Source organism: Oncorhynchus kisutch, linkage group LG10 (genome assembly GCF_002021735.2).
Source record: "Oncorhynchus kisutch isolate 150728-3 linkage group LG10, Okis_V2, whole genome shotgun sequence".
Classification (NCBI taxonomy): Eukaryota; Metazoa; Chordata; class Actinopteri; order Salmoniformes; family Salmonidae; genus Oncorhynchus; species Oncorhynchus kisutch.
This window is the reverse complement of record NC_034183.2, coordinates 51,843,459-51,861,031: the sequence shown is the minus strand read 5'-3', so window position 1 is coordinate 51,861,031 and position 17,573 is coordinate 51,843,459. Positions and strand designations below refer to the sequence as shown.

Below are 17,573 nucleotides of genomic sequence, written 5' to 3'. Positions count from 1 at the left end.
CTCACCATTACCAACATGTTGATGGGGCCTTAATGGTATGGCAGTAATGGTGGTTGTGTAGCAATACATTTATGGATTAGCCAATAATGCACTTAAATGCTGTGTGTGTGTGTGTGTGTTTTGCCTCTTTAGGCTTAATATACCATAGTTAATATCACAGGGCATTTCATTCTTAGTGTTTGGACTGTAATAACTAGGATGAGGATTTTCTTGCCCAATGCGGATGGCTGCCTCTCTTACCCTCACTGTCTGGGCGTCGTGCCCGACGAATGTAAACAGGCGAGCAGTCCGAACTGGGACACGACTTGGAGGGAGAGCTGTTGGGCGTGGTCAACAGGGCCTCCTGAGACGTTGCATTTGTCAGCTGGCGGTACCGCCCCCGAGTGGCTAGCGACCCGGTCCCGCCCTCCTCCGGGGAGCGCCTTAAGGAGGAGGTGTCGAAGGAGAAGACGGGGCTCCGTAAGGTGGGACAAGGGGAGGACGAGGAGAGGAGCGAATCAGGCGAAGGGGAGGAGCCTCCTCGCAGGGTGGAGTGGAGGGGGGAACGGACGGAGTGCAAAGGGCTGTCCAGACACTATGGCACAAAGATTCAGAAACACCACAACATGTTTATATGTGAACTGACTGAGACAAACAATAAGCACACCCACACACACAGACAGACATACATACATACACACAAGCATGCGCTTATATATATATATATATATATATATATAAATAAATAAAATACATACATGCACGCACCCACTCATGAACACAATTAGGGACATATGAGTTTAGGTCAATTCCATTCCATCTCCTGTATAGTAAGGAATAATTGGACATGAAATTTGAATGGGAAAATGCTCATAACTAGAGTATGGTACTTTTCAAATTGAGTGCCAGTCCAATGAAATGCCTGATTGGGCTGGAATGCAATTTGAATTGACCCCAACTCTAGTGAGAGAAAATACAAAAAAAAAAATGACCAAACAACAGATGAAGAGAGCGAGACACTCTCCAATGCCCTCCAAAATAGCCTAAGCCATTGAGACATTCTCCCTTCTGATAATCTCCATATCATCTGAACTGAGTTCTAGGACTAAGAAACAGATTTCATATGGATGGTTGCACGGTCTTCTACCATCTACAACTAAATGGGTTTGAATCTAAAGAATTCAACCATAAAATCAGATTGTCAAATGAAGCAGGGAAATATGATTCAATGGCTGATTGAGTTGAGCTTTGTTTTTAACCAATCAGGATCTACTCACGAGTATAGGCATGTAGAGTGCTGTTAGTTATAGAGCTCTAGTTGCTTAGCTACATGTGTGCAGTATTATGGTATATTGACCACATGCTTAATAAATACCTAGTCTCCCTTGGTGCTGTCTATACAAAGATATCTATCTATACAAATCAAATTTTATTGGTCACATACACATGGTTAGCAGATGTTAATAAGTGTAGCAAAATGCGTGTGCTTCTAGTTCCGACAGTGTAGCAATATCTAACAAGTAATCTAACAATTCCCAACAACTACCTAATACACACAAATCTAAAGGGATGGAATAAGAATATGTACATATAAATATATGGATGAGTGATGGCCGAGCGGCATAGGCAAGGTGCAATAGATGGTATAGGGTATAGTATATACATATGAGATGAGTAATGTAAGATATGTTAACATTATTAAAGTGACTAGTGATCCATATGTTAAAGTGGTTTGAGTTTCTATGTAGGCAGCAACCTCTCTGAGATAGTGATTGCTGTTTAGCAGTCTGATGGCCTTGAGATATAAGCTGTTTTTCAGTCTCTCGGTCCCAGCTTTGATGCACCTGTACTGACCTCGCATTCTGGATGGTAGCCGGGTGAACAGGCAGTGACTCGGGTGATTGTTGTCCTTGATTTTTTGGCATCGGGTGCTGTAGGTGTCTTGGATGGCAGGTAGTTTGCCCCCGGTGATGCGCTGTGCAGACCGCAACACCCTCTGGAGAGCCTTGCGGTCGAGGGAGGTGCAGTTGCTGTACCAGGGGGTGATACAGCCCGACAGGATGCTCTCGATTGTGCATCTGTAAAAGTTTGTGAGGGTTTTAGGTGACAAGACATATTTTGTCAGCCTCCTGAGGTTGAATAGGTGCTGTTGCGCCTTCTTGACCACACTGTCTGTGTGGGTGGACCATTTCAGTTTGTCTGGGATGTGTACTCCGAGGAACTTGAAACTTTCTACCTTCACCACTACTGTCCCTTCGATGTGGATAGGGCGGGGTGCTCCCTCTGCTGTTTCTTCAAGTCCACGATCATCTCCTTTGTTTTGTTGACGTTGAGTGAGAGGTTGTTTTCCTGACACCACACTCCCGGAGCCCTCACCTCCTCCATGTAGACTGTCTTGTCATTGTTGGTAATCAAGCCCACTACTGTTGTGTCGTCTGCAAACTTGATGATTGAGTTGGAGGCGCGCATGGCCACGCAGTCATGGGTGAACAGAGAATACAGGAGGGGGCTGAAGACGCACCCATGTGGGGCCCCAGCGTTGAGGGTCAGCGAAGTGGATATGTTGTTTCCTTACCTTCACCACCTGGGGACGGCCGGTCAGAAAGTCCAGGACCCAATTGCACAGGGCAGGGTTAAGACCCAGGTGGTGAAGGTAGGAAACAACATCTCCACTTTGGGGGTTGGGGCGCAGACCTTGTTAGTGGGCCGTGACGGTGGCGCTGTATTATCCTCAAAGCAGGCAAAGAAGGCGTTTAGTTTGTCTGGAAGCGAGGCGTCGGTGTCCGTGACGTGGCTGGTTTTCTTTTTGTATTACCAAGACAAGTCCCTTGCCTTTTGTTATCACATGCTACAAGGTCATCATCAGACTACAAAGGAATGTGTCTTGTGGGTGTGCCTGTCCCTTTGAGAGTCCATGTCATCGATTGATTGGCTCTCATGCCTGTCACTCACCTTCCTCTCCAGACTGTCATCTCCCTCTGTGGAACTGACGCTGTCTCGGAAGCGAGAGCGAGAGGGGCGGTGCCTCCTGGCTTTGACGGACAGCTGGGCACGCCCCTTCTGTATGCTGTTGTCCAGCAGCTCTGTCTCTGGGATGGCCTCGTTCAGGTCTGAAGGTAGAACACAGAGAAAATGACGAAATTCACAGAGAAAAGCTCAAATAAGTACTGGAGACCGATTTCAGAAGTGCTTTTTACAGATCCATGCAGAATGCGTTACAAGGAAAGCCCAGACCTAAACGTTAGACTACAGCTATTTCAATAGATTCCTTTCACCTGGGACCTAGAAAGATAAACTACAGGGCAAAAGCTAAATCCATGTATACAAAAGAAAATCCTCTAATGTGTTACGAGAAGGTTCAAGATGAGATTACAACCACCATACCACCTTTGCATGTCACACTGAGGAGTTTAATTGATCAGGTGAAATGTGTTTCTGATCCTCCTCCTGCTCAAACATCCTCCATCAGTGGTGAACCCAGAGGAACGATCCTTTTGCCTTCAACCTCTTGACCCCAATCTGAGAGCCCTTCAGCGTTTCCATCAATTATCTCTCCCGCCCCTCCCCCTCATCCCTCCATCCATTCATCCAGCCCCCAAATACATGACAATGAATCTATTTAATCACATTGGGCGTTCTGAGTCAGCAGAGGATTGTGGGGAAGGAACATTGAACCTGAATACTTGTCTTCAGAAAGTATTCATACCCCTTGACTTTTTCTTATGTTGCAGTCTGGAATATAATATTGTTTACATTTAGATTTTGTGTCACCCGCCTACACACAATACCCCATAATGTCAAGGGGGAATTATGTTTTTAGAAACGTTGACAAATTAATTCAAAATAATGAGGTGAAATGTATGAGTCAATAAGTATTCAACCCCTTTGTTATGGCAAGCCTAAATAAATTCTGGAGTAAAATGTTGCTCACTCTGTGTGCAATAATAGTAGCCGACTCATACAATTATCTCTAAGGCCCCTCAGTCGAGCAGTGAATTTCAAACACAGATTCAACCACAAAGACCAGGGAGATTTTCAGACAGCTCGCAATGAAGGGCACCTATTGTCCACATGGGTAAAAAAAAAAGCATCCATTGAATATCCCTTTGAGCATGTTGAAGTTATTCATTACACTTTGAATGGTATATCAATACACCCAGTCACTACAAAGATACAGGCGTCCTTCCTAACTCAGTTGCCTGAAAGGAAGGAAACCACTCAGAGATTTCACCATGAGGCCAATGGTAACTTTTAAACAGTTACATAGTTTAATGGCTGTTATAGGAGAAAACTGAGGATGGATCAACAACGTTGTTGTTACTCCACAATATTAACCTAATTGACAAAGTGAATAGAAGGAAGCCTGTAAATAATAAAAATATTCCAAAAAATGTGGCAAAGAAACTTTATGTCCTGAATACAAAGCGTTATGTTGGGGGCAAATCCAACACCACTCTTCATATTTTCAAGCATGGTGGTGGCTGCATCAAGCATACCCATAATGAGACATTTCTGAATTTCATGTTCAATAAATTTGCTTTCTAAAAACATGTTTTCACTTCATTATGAGGTATTGTGTGTAGATGGGCGAGTTTCTTAACAATTTAAGCTGTAACATGTGGAAATGTGGAATAAGGGGTTTGAATACTTTCTGAAGGCACTGTATCGATCCACAGACACAGGGCCTCTAACCCTCTACTAAACATTCACTTTTTACTTGGGAAGCATTGACACTGTAGTAGGGATTCATGTATTACAATTACCGAATCAAACATGTATGAAAGTCAAAGCCCCTGACAGAATTCAATTGATCTATTACTTGTGAGAAATATATATATTTCTCACTTCTTTCTTTTTTAAACACATGTAATTAAATTGTATTCGTGTTTTTTTCTCCCTCTTCAGGAACATGTGCATCAGTACAGTGATGGAGAGACACAGAGGGGCCAGATTTGAGTGAGTCAACAGCTAAGTGCTCTTGTTACTGTTGTTGTTTCAGAACGGAGGCCAGTGATGAGTCATTGCCGGCCACGCTGCAGTGAAAGTGCCAACTAACAGGATTCATCTGATACCCCTCTCTCACCATGCTGACGCTCAGATCTCATCACAGACTGTACTGTACAGAACAGCCCAGACTGCTCCTATACCAGAGGATCTAACACCAGCCAGTCAGCCAAGACAGACTAAAAATAAGACACAACAGAGGAAAGTGGTGAGACCTTACATCAGCTATGAACAACACAATATCACTGAAGTTCTCTTCTCTGATGCTCACTGCAGCCATTCAGGTTTGGGACAGATTTTTGGAATATATAGTATATAGTAATTATTATCTTGTCCTGGACAATATTAGGCTAAATAGCTGAGAACCTATTTTCAAAGGATCCCACCACCGACACCAAAAGTAATTACAACTCGGGGGGGAAAATAAGCGAGATAAATCAAAGGAGAGAGAGAAAATATGACTCAAGTCTTTGTGATGTGTGAGAATTAAGAGGAAATCTAAAGTTCCGACTCATATTTCTTGATGTGCATATCTTATTCCCTCTCTCCCGTGGCTGAGTGCTCACTCTAATGTAATTGGTCTTTAATCATGTAGAAATGCCAAGTCAGGCAGCACACTGTCCATGCAGGCATTCAGTGGGGTTCAGAGACACCGGGATAATGATAAGGAAGGGAGTGTTGATGAACACACTCGGACACCAAGGACATGAGGTTCAATGAAGTATATAAAACTAAATCTGCCGTTATCTCCTTAGCAACACAAATGTGACCGATTTATCTAGAACTCATTTAAATACATTGCTTTAGAACAGTTTAAAAAAATATTCTGAGTCAGAATCAGTCAGCCGGCGACAGGTTCCCGCGGGGGGGGGGGGGGGGGTACTGTCAGTTATGCTCCCTCTCCGGCGCTCTAGGTCGCCATGCTCCTGCGTCTTAGCCGGATTGACGGGTTTCCTGCGCCTCCGCAGAGTTAACTGGTCCACTCCTGTTCCCCGGGATCATGACCCGTCACGTGTGCTCCCTCTCCGGTCTAGGTCACCAGGCTGCTCATTACGGTGCACACCTGTCACCATCGTTACACACACCTGCATGTCGTCAGACACCTGGACTCCATCACTTCCCCGATGACCTTCCCTACATATGTCACTCTTTGGTTCCTTCCCCAGGCGTCATTGTTTCCGTTTCATGTCTGTGCGTTGTTCCTGATTCTTGTTTTGTATTATGTTGCATTTATTTTATTAAAAACACTCACTCCCTGAACTTGCTTCCCGACTCTCAGCGCACATTGTTACAGTTCTGTTATGAACGATAAGGGAAAATAAATCGGTTCCAACCCCTGCGTGTCACACATCACTCCAGAAATAGAATTGAGCACAGAAGTGAATTGCTCTAGTGGTGTAGTCGAGTGGTAACGTCCTTGCACAGCAGGCTAAAACTCAAGCAGCACTCAAAGTTAATTTGTCTAGATAGACACCACTGGGTCTAGCTTGGGCTATCGAGTCCAAAACCACAACACTCCAACTCAGTGTGGTAGAGTGTAAGGTTCATTAAATTACATTTCATGCAATCTGGGGGTGAATGGAATTGAGTGCTTTGCCGTTTCGGATTGGTGCTGCTTCCTCTACCTGGTTAGGTTGTGTGGGTTGAGGTAAAGCTAGCAATCAATGCTACGGCTACAGCAACAGCAGAGTGAGTTCGCTGTGGGATGCAGGCCAACCAAACACTAATAATCATCCATAACTACAGGCCCCTGATTCAGCCCTAAAGCAGGTCCTTTTCCATCTCTGTTGGAACGGAGCTAGGTTGGAGTGTGATACGGGCTCTGTTTTGGGTTGTACACGTTGGTTTAGCTCCTCGAGTGTTAATGTAAAGGCCGGTTTACTATATGATACATGCTTTGTAACTCGGGAAGCAAGGTTTGGTTCAGTGTAACTGAAGCCTTAAACAAGCGTTATATAAAGAACGTCAGCGCAAGGTTTGAGTGGATAGGAGTTCTCAGCCTATAAGATTGAAACTGTATGGCGTTCGGTTGGGTTCAGTGTGTTATGGGCTGTGTGCTACGATAGCACTGTGACTGCTAGTTCAGTATGACATTGTCTTTGTGGTTCATTGGATGAGCTGTGCATTGGCTGGCTCCGTGGTTCATTATTAGGATGTACACAGACAGTAATGAAGGCAGACAGGCCGAACCGCCGCAGAGGGAAACGGTTCTGCTCGCCCCCGCCTACATTCTCTACCACGTTTCCACTGAGCGAGTCAAGGGGGACCAAGCACAGCGACCCCAAAAGACAACAACCGCAACAAGCTTCTTTTTTTTACAAGATGAATCCCTCACCTTTCTTGGCTCCAGTATATGTCAACCCTCCTGTTCACATTGTTGACAACATTATACGAGACTACAAGGAGGAGTAAAACAGGGTGAAGGAGGATGGTGAACTGAGCGGCCCAGAATCACCTCTCTATTCTGTTTCCTTTCGGTTACCCCCCTGCGGTGCACACCATCCCCCTGCTCTTATTAGATCTAGTCTCTGTGCTAAGAGGCACCATTAAATATTGACCAAACCACCCCCCCTCATCCTCCCAACCCTTTATTGGATTCTACACAGACCATACAGTACATAGAGTAGGTGGGAGAAAGATATACTACAACCCACCCCCACTAAAGGTATACAGAGCGCACTACCCCCGACTCTATATTTCCCTGTGGGCCTGTCTGGAGAGGTATGAAGGTCTCCAGACACTAGAGGAAAGCAGGGGTGGGTGTGTACAGTATATTAAAGAAAACAGCAGAGAGCTGGCGAAGCAAACAAGATATGGTCAGTTCAAAAATGTGCATTAGTGTTGCCCACTGCCAAATGTTCGAGACTGTCAGGCCAATCCACTGGCTGTTTTGTTTTGTCTAATTTCGTGACGGAATAATATGAAAGATGTGCTGTGGAGACACACACACACACATAAATGCAAACAGACTCTAAATATACCTCACATCCGAGGCAGCGAATGACAGGCAGGTAGATGCACGTTTCAATGTTAGCCAAGTGAATCCATAATACCGTTGCAATTTCTGGTTTTCAGAGGAGTTGAGCTCATTTGGGGCAATAAGACAGTGTCAGGGGGGTAGAGGGGGGCAGGTATGCACTAGTCGGCACATTGGGGAATTGGACCTGACGCCGCTGAGACCCAAACGGCTGAGTCCACACAAAGGGTGACGTTCCACATTAGTGCTGGGGTGTCTTATTCAGGGAGAGAGAGGTGACCTGGGAGCTGTTCTGAAGGGGAATAGGGAGTATTTATAGGACTCTGACAGAGGTAGCTTGGTCACTGCTGGTTACAACGTTATATACAAAAGGTGCTGTGATGTAGAAGTCTGAGTCATAGCCTCTTTAAGAATTGATTTTCTTAAAATAGGACATGGAGTGTTTGTGTGTGTGTGTGTGTGTGTGTGTATGTCTGCATGCATGTGTAGCCTGACTAGACCGCCCTTTTGGCTGAGAAGGGCAGTCATGAGATTTCATAGCATAGGCCTTTCCACGTATCATTACAAAAACAGACCCCTTCATGTTCCACAGATTTCCCTGACCCACGGCATTCAGAAAGTTATAGGACCAGCGCAGCTTAGGTCAGACACACACCATGTCTGTGTGCCTCATATTGTGTATCTTTCTTTGATATACACACACAAACACACAATCTTCATTCGTGTGTCACATGTACAACGCTCATTAAATGTGAGACACAAACACACAGAGAGAAACACTCACCAAAAACATTTGTCTCCTCCAGCTGTGTGGCAGACATGGCGCAATGGGCACTGTGAAGATGGAGAGAAACGGAGAGGGTGGGGGTGATAGGATTCTAGATTAGGTACTGTAGAAACAAAAACATTAGACTACAGTGCAGAGAGAGAGAGAGAGAGAGAGAGAGCGCAATGAGTCAATGCATCTATGTATATCGACAAGTTTAGTCGGCCTGCAGCCCTTAGCTTAGCTTAACCACCCCATCATCTAACAAGCCTCCTCGTCTCGTCTGTCTGCTACAATGGTTAGCCCCGTGGCGGTTTCTCCCTGGGAGAACCCTCAAGGAAATCACATTAGGAATTTACCAGAAAATGAGCAGCGACACCCCCCCCCCCCCCCCCCATTTCTACTCACACGCACATAAAAACACACTCATGAGGTAATGGGCACATCTGCCCGGGAGCATAGTCATCAGGGTGATTGATCGCGAGTGCTCAGCTGATCATCACACTGCTGACCCATTTCCCTGCTCGCCAGGTAATTAAACATGCAGATAAAGAAGAGAGAATGGAGGGATGGAGAGATGAGAGGAAAGCACAAACACACACACAAGGGGATTCCACACCTTCTTAAGGAATGGCTGCATGATAAAGATGGATGATGTGTGTATTTGGGCTGGAAAGGGGTTCATGCATTACATCTCAAATGGAGGGTGTTACACTGTAGTATAAAGTATGGCTATTTTAGTGGATCAAATCTGAAATATATCTTAGACTTAACTCCACAAACAAAACAAATAGAACATTCAGGATCAAATGAATATACATAAGGTTGTGGGAAGATTGTTGCAAATGAAGATGATTAATGTTGCCCCAAGCTAGCTTGGGTTGTCCTGCGAATCACCCAATTTTGTGCCCGTTAACCCCCCTATCTTATCTGTGAACTCCAATCGACACTCTGGACAGTATCCTTTAGATCTATTCTACCTTATCAGAAAACTCTTAACGGATGGTAGCTCTGTGCTGTAATAGATGCTTGGGGAACACAGTACTGGTAGCTACAATAACTGTTGAAAGCATTGGACAGAGTAGTTTGTTGCAGTCTGAGAACAGTGGCCGATTATTTTCTTTTAAAAAAACATAGCTGGGCTTTTGTTTTTCTCTTCAAAATCCACTTCTACCAGAACTGGCCTGGGGGTTAAATCCGGCCAATAATACACTTACTGCATTAGTTTGCAACAAACATCACATCTGTGATTAACTGCCTCAAGACACTTCATTCTTCGCATTCAAAAATTCTGCACAACTTCGGACAAAGAAAGCATTATCCAAAAGTGCAGCTTCATCATGCATGATGCACCCTCTGTTTTTCAGACATTCAGCTACTCATCCATTAATACAGCGAGTGCTAGGCAGCATAGCATCCCCTTTACGACACCGTCAAGAGTCTCATGGAAGGACTCATTGAATATGGTGACAGCGGATAGCTCCATGCTCCTGTCACTTGCCACATGAAAGCCCAAGCAACCCCTTGGTTCCACCTACGCAGTCTTAGAGCCATGGTCAGAATTTATAGAAACGGTGACCATTTAATAGTAATGCACAGCCAGTCATTTAAATCAATGATCATCAGAGAGGAAGGAGATGAGGAAAGGAGACCATTTGATAGAAATGGGACTCAGCCTAAATCTCCCCTGGTTTGTAGATGGAGAAGCCACGAACAGTGTGCTGACTGCACCAGCCCAGAGGGGAAGAGGGGAGGTGAGTGGGCAGGGGACCCATGAGAGAGAGGCCATCTGCTGCCTACTGCCCGTGGCCCTGTAGCCCTGGCAGGACACAGCAGCATGGTTAGCGCAACACGGGAATGTGTGTGTGTGGGAGGGGGGTGAATGCTCTCTGTGCATGCGTGCGTGCATGTAGCTGTGAGTCCGGGTAAGAGACAGAAAACATATGGAATGCTAAGATAAGTCCTGTATTTGAAAAGACAGACATCAATAAACAGACAAAAAGGGCAAGAAAAGCATGTACAAAAGTGGGATGAAAACATCAATGTTAGCTTAATGAAGGAATCATTTACCAGTGAAAAGTTTGGACACACCTACTCATTCAAGGGTTTTTCTTTAGTTTTACTATTTTCTACATTGTAGAATAATAGTGAAGACATCAACACCATGAAATATATTTTAGATTTGAGATTCTTCAAAGTAGCCACTCTTTGCCTTGATGACAGCTTTGCATTCTCTCAACCAGCTTCATGCGGTAGTCACCTGGAATGCATTTCAAATCAACAGGTGTGCCTTGTTTAAAGTTTATTTGTGGAATTTCTTTCATTCTTCGTGAGTTTGAGCCAGTCAATTGTATTGTGACAAGGTAGGGGTTGTATACAGAAGATAGCCCTATTTGGTAAAAGACCAAGTCCACATGAAGGTCAGTCTACCGGGAAAATGTCAAGAACTTTGAAAGTTTCTTCAAGTGCACAGGAAAGGAAGACAGAGAGTTAACTCTGCTGCAGCGGATAAGTTCATTAGAGTTACCAGCCTCAGAAATTGCAGTCCAAATAAATGCTTCAGAGTTCAAGTAGCAAACACATCTCAACATCAACTGTTCAGAGGAGACTCTGTGAATCAGGTCTTCATTTTTATTTTATTTTACCTATTTAACTAGACAAGTCAGTTAAGAACAAATTCTTATTTTCAATGACCTAGGAACAGTGGGTTAACTGCCTTGTTCAGGGGCAGAATGACAGATTTGTACCATGTCAGCTCGGGGGTTTGAACTTGCAATCTTCCGGTTACTAGTCCAACGCTCTTACCACTAGGCTACCCTGCCGCCCCATTCATGGTTGAATTGCTGCAAAGAAACCACTACTAAAGGGCTTGCTTGGGCCAAGAAACATGAGCAATGGTCATTAGACCGGGAGAAATCTGTCCTTGGTCTGATGAGTCCAAATTTGAGATTATTGGTTCCAACCCCCGTGAACTGATGATCTTTGCATGTGTGGTTTCCACCGTGAAGCACTTAACCAGCATGGCTACCACAACATGTTGCAGTGATACGTCATCCCATCTGGTTTTGGGCTTAGTGGGACTAGCATTTGTTTTTCAGAAGGACAATGACCCAACACACCTCCAGGCAGTGTCAGGGCTATTTGAAAGAAGGAGAGTGATGGAGTGCTGCATCAGATGACCTGGCCTACACAATTACCCAACCTCGACCCAATTGAGATGGTTTGGGATGAGTTGGGCCACAGAGTGAAGGAAAAGCAGCCAACCAGTGCTCAGAATACGTGGGAACTCCTTCAAGACTGCTGGAAATGCATTCCAGGTGAAGCTGGTTGAGAGAATGCCAACAGTGTGCAAAGGTGTCATCAAGGCAAAGGGTGGCTACATTGAAGAATCTCAAATATAAAATCAATTTTGATTTGTTAAACACTTTTTTGGTTACTATATGATTCCATATGTGTTATTTCAATGTAGAAAATAGTAAACTAGAGAAAAACCCTGCAATGAGTAGGTGTGTCCAAACTTTTGACTGGTACTGTACATGGTAAGAGCTTTTTATTGTATGAGTCATCCATTCGATAACCTCTTCTAGTAAGAGCTGTGCACCAAAGTTAGTGTATCAATCCATCCTCTTGTTGTGGAGAGGGGGAGCGGAGAGGGACACAAACAGAGATTCCTGACAGTGCAGGGTATTGCAGTGCATCACGTAGAGGAAACGCCCTGAGAAGAGCTGTGTGTGTGTGTGGCAGATACAACAGTCACATAAACACACACAGAGAGAGAGCGAGAGAGAAAAACTTCCTGTCTGTAGTGTAGTGCAGCAGATGACTGAGATGAGGAGAAAGACTGTGACGAGCAGAGCATCATCTTCCATAAACCAACTAGCTAGTGAGCTGTAGCGGCACAGACAACAGATTATTGAATAGTAGGACGTGCTGTACTGATGGTTTAAAAGGATGCAAACTGCACACAGAGACATAAAAAAAATGTCTTCACAAGTTCATCTGACTCTAGGGAAGGAAATAAATGCTTATTTGCCCAAAATCCTGAAGTCCACCTTTAAAGGTGAAATATACTTCATCTGCAATCTGCTTAAATATGTGATTTTGGTTCTCACCATTCACGTCGCGTTTGTTTGGGAAAAATAATAATGTCATTGCCTTCCCTCCCTGGCGGGATGTCTGAGGGAATCTCATCGTATTAGCAGCAGAATTGAGTCTCGCTGGGCAGACATTGACCCACTCTGATGGTATGTGGGAAAGGAGTGGGGGCTAACAGTCGATTCTAGGGGATGCAATTTAGGCAGCGCAAGCCTAAACCCAACCCCCACTTCCCTCTCATGACCCCTATTCCAACAAATCTATGGGGTGGCCTCTTCGCCAGAACATGGTTCCTTAAAACATGCATTAGGTGTGGACAGGACATATATCACCACATACTCAATATAGATGACAAATGGGGTTTTCAAGTGCGAACACGCACACTATACCTTGATGATAAAGAAATCACAAGACAGAAGATATCAACGATAATGGCATTATAAACACACACACACACACACTTTAACATTGTGTGTCATAACAATAATGAGAACAGCCAGCTTCTCAGAGGTTCCATAAAGCCATACAACCAGTTACCCACTTGAGGAGGAGTCAACGGTGTCAGAGAAGGTAGGGATGATGGATGAAGGGAGGGGCAGGAAATATAGCCTAATCACTTCCCACAGACAGAGACAGGTTTAGGGGTTGAGCGATGGCCACGGGGCCAGACAGTTGGAGGAACATGGCCTATTACAAAAGCTCAGTCCTAGACAACTGCATGTACCATTCTACACTGTCCACAACTACGACACCACTACCTTGTGTTGAGTCCAAGCTGGCTCCCTGTTTACATTACTTCACTTCCTTGTAACCTTCCCATGGTAACAGATAGGTGAGACAATAGGATATAACTCCATTATTTTTTCTCTAACCAATTGAGTCCTCACAGGTCAGTGCCCATGAAGGAAACTAGGAAAGGAAGACATCTCAGACTGCAACGACACACAGTCCTATGGGGCGTTGTGGTTTATAAGGACAGTGTGTCTTTCCTCATTAGATGCAGTATTTTATCACTGGACATGATGAGAGGGGGCTTGCTCATTAGGCTGTGTGAACACGCCGTGTCCCATCTGTGTGTTAACGTGTTAGGAGCAACACAAACAACCCTGGGGGAAGACAGACACTCTCTCACGTGAGAGAGAAAGACGGAAGAGGACGATGGAGAGATGGAGAAAGAGAGAGAAAGAAAAGGAGGAGAGGGGAGATGGAGGCAGATATTTAGAAAGATACAGATACCCAGAAGAAAAATGCATAGAACACATTAATCTCCTACATTTTAGAGTTAAAATAACTCACTTTCAGAGGACTGCCAAATGTTGCAACAGACTTCAGGAGGGTATATATACACCTCAGGAGAAATCAAACGAGGGGAGTGAAGGAAAACAGTGAACAGCAGCTTTAATAGCCTGACAACAACCCAGACAGAACTACATGGGTCAATGCAGCTGAATATCTAATAAGCTCTCTATTCAGTCAGGATGAGGATGGCTTGGCGTAAATGACCGCACCAAACGAGACAAACACATCCCAAAGCAAGCACAGCTTGTTCCCAAAAGAGGGGGGTTTGTTTCCAACAACATAAAAGCATTGTCGGAGGATAGGGCTGGCTGGCTCAGAGAGGGAGAGATGGAGAGAGGACAAGAGAGGAGAACAGAGATGATAAGAGCGAGGCAGAAACAGAGATGAGAGCAGAGAAGGGCGGAGAAGAAAAAGAGTAGGAAACAAGATCTAAATCGAGACAACAACAAGGTAAATAGTCCGGGAGGTAAAGGCGGTGCAGCTCACCTTTAAAACGCGTTCCCCTTAGGTTGGCACTCAGCCGACATGGCAGACTGACATCAGCCCTCGACTCCCCTGGCAGCACGGCAGGCCGACTGCGTATCCCGGGTAACGGCAGCAGCGTTGGAAGAGACTGAACAGAATGTATCCACTGGGCAAAGGCTGGCTGTCTGCTTCCTCCTGCACAACCCAGCACTACAGTGCTCTGCTCCTCCACAGAGCACTGTCAAGGACAGCCGAGAGAGAGAGGGAGGAGGGAGGGTGGGTAGGAGAGAGAGGGGGGGGGGGGAGTGAGAGAGGGAAGGAAGGGAGAGAGAGAAGCGGGAGTGGATGAGAGTGTCTAAGGTAGAGAGAAAGGAAAGAGAGAAGGGTGGGGTAAAGTGAGAGGGACAGGAGAAAAATCAAGAGAGAAAGAGAGAGAGGCAGGCTGAGGTAGGCACACACTCAAGCACAGCTGTCTGGTATGATGGAGACAGCATCGCTCTGAAGCAGGTCCTGGTGATTCAGCCCTGGTGTATGTGTGTGTGTGTGCGTGTGTGTGGGAGGGGGTAAGAGCCTAAGGGGAGGAGGAAGAAGTGATGGAGGAGGGGGAGGAAGGAAAGAGGGGGGTGTCCGTCAGCAGCACTCCACTCAGCTTATTATCAGGCCACTCAAGGAGATGTCTCTCGTCTGCCTGGGGAGACACTGAAAAGGAGGAAGAGGAGGAGGATTAAAAGGGGATGGAGGGAGGATAAAGGAGATGCACTTCTCAAGGCAGGTGCATCTGTTACGGTCCTCCAATAGAGATGTCAGCTGCACCTGGCCATTAAGGTGGAGCTCTGGTGAGATACATTATGGCGCAGCTCTGGTGAGATACATTATGGCGGAGCTCTGGTGAGATACATTATGGCGGAGCTCTGGTGAGATACATTATGGCGGAGCTCTGGTGAGATACATTATGGCGGAGCTCTGGTGAGATACATTATGGCAGGGTTCGGCAACAAGCAGGTTTTTTTTTTTTTCCTCCAGAAGACCAGGGCCCAGAATCTTCTTAAATTATTATTTTTTCCTTAGCTATAGACTTATGAAGAAAGTTAAGCAAAGTTCCTATTCCTCAAAAAGGTTATTGGACATGTTCTTGCACTATTTCTTTTCTTTCTCCTTAAGCAAAAACTTCAGAAGAAATAAAATCCTAAAAAATAAAGTTTGGGGATTTGTTCTTAATTCCAAGATAGTTAAACCCTGGTCTTAAACTCAGGGCAGTGAGAGAATAAACTCATGAAAGCAATTGAACATGTTTAATTCACTCACAAACGTCATCTGAACGTTTCAGTATTGACTATTTTAAACCCAATAACATTTAGAACAGTAATCTCAGTAGGAAATATGCTAACATGATTGCCATTGCTAGCTAGATAGCAAGCTAAATTCGTCAGAAGATATTTTCATAAAGAAAATCATTAAATCTGAAGATATTGAGGAATATGAACGTCTTTTTTTTTCTTTTTCTTGAGCAGTTTTTGCGTAAGAAGTGTGACTGCTGCTCTCACTTGGTTGCATAGTTTAGCTAAAACATAAAGTTCAATTGTCTTTAGACATGCATCAACGCTGCATCCACATGACCATCAGCAGATATTCGTATGCCCAAGGCCATTATACAAGAACTAAGTACATTGATAGATGCCCATGATCTTCTGACAAATGCTTGTTTCTCATGGTAGTCAGATGTCTTCTCACAGTACCATGACGTGCTGTGAAGCTTTAAAAACATCCATTTTCAACAGTCCTATCTATCCTTCAGGCATTTCCTGGGCCGTTAATACCCGCCTCGCTGTCTAGCACTTGGCTGTGTGTGCATCAGTGGAGGCTGCTGAGGGGAGGACGGCTCATAATAATGAGTGTAGTGTAATGGCTGGAATGGCGTTGATGGAATGGTGTCAAATGGGCTTCGTACCATTCCATTTACTCCATTCCAGCCATTATTATGAGCCGTCCTCCCCTCAGCAGCCTCCAGTGGTGCTGCTGATCCCTCATAAAGCGCTATTCAAACTCTGGCCCCTCCTCTCACTCATTTCGCAGCTCGGACCTTGTTGCATTTAACGAATGTCCTCCTCACACCAAGTCATTGCACACACCCGAACCATCAACTATTATTTTAGTCACGTCTTCCATTTATGTGCCGTATCTCACACATTAGCCTAAATAAAGGACATGCATACTGTATGAGTACACACTCCACCAGGTAGAGGAATTGACAAATTCAGTGCACACACACCAACAATAAATACATGCACACCCTCACTGCTTTGCCAATGTACACATCAGCATACTGTTCCCCTGCGGTGATATTGCCAGAGAATAAAAGTTTATCAGAGGGACATGGGGGAGCAAAAGAGCACATACACACATGCATATAGTGCCTACACCCACACACACAGACCAACCACTGAAATGTAAGCTTGAAAATATCTAGAAAATAAAAGGCTGGCTACCTCTAACTTATACCAGGTATATCTCAGTAAGTTGTAAAGGTTTATCATATAGAACGTACGGATTTGGTTTGTATACCTCTTCACATCCCATTGTTTCCAACCAGTCTTACCGAAGGCCCTTGTAGGCCTAGACACGGCGGAGATCCCGACGAGATGTAAATGAGATGCTGCAACCACCCTAACATTGTTAGCTACTGTGGGGTGTGTGGGAAGGAGCTGGGAGTGTCGACTGCAGGATGGTATAATTTGGTCCTCCTCAGGGTTCTGGCGCCAACTAGTGTCTACTTACCAACATGACTGTGGTGAAGAAGAAAAACGTTTTGTGGTAGGGTGTGTTTGGTTGGAGAGACAATCACAAGCAGACAGACAGACAGACAGGTCAATACTCTATCCAAAGTACGTTACAGAGCAACGCACTGAACAGCCAACAATGTGCCTTTTCTGTTGGTCGCCTTGGATTGAATTCTCGGCCATAGACGTAAAGTAAGGCACTTTTGTCATG

General features: G+C 44.9%; 1 protein-coding gene across 1 annotated transcript in view; it reads right to left on the bottom strand.

The window, feature by feature from the left end:
* LOC109898370 (sterile alpha motif domain-containing protein 14-like) overlaps positions 1–15,561 on the bottom strand; it is a 31,531-nt gene extending 15,970 nt beyond the window's left edge. Inside the window, exons 1-4 of the mRNA XM_020493329.2 lie at positions 14,607–15,561; positions 8,745–8,794; positions 2,932–3,089; positions 241–574 (exon numbers count right to left, since the gene is read on the bottom strand). Coding sequence (XP_020348918.1) covers positions 241–574; positions 2,932–3,089; positions 8,745–8,781 — 529 coding nt within the window. The 5' untranslated portion in view covers positions 8,782–8,794; positions 14,607–15,561. The remainder of the gene's footprint in view (positions 1–240; positions 575–2,931; positions 3,090–8,744; positions 8,795–14,606) is intronic.
* Positions 15,562–17,573: the final 2,012 nt, after the last annotated feature.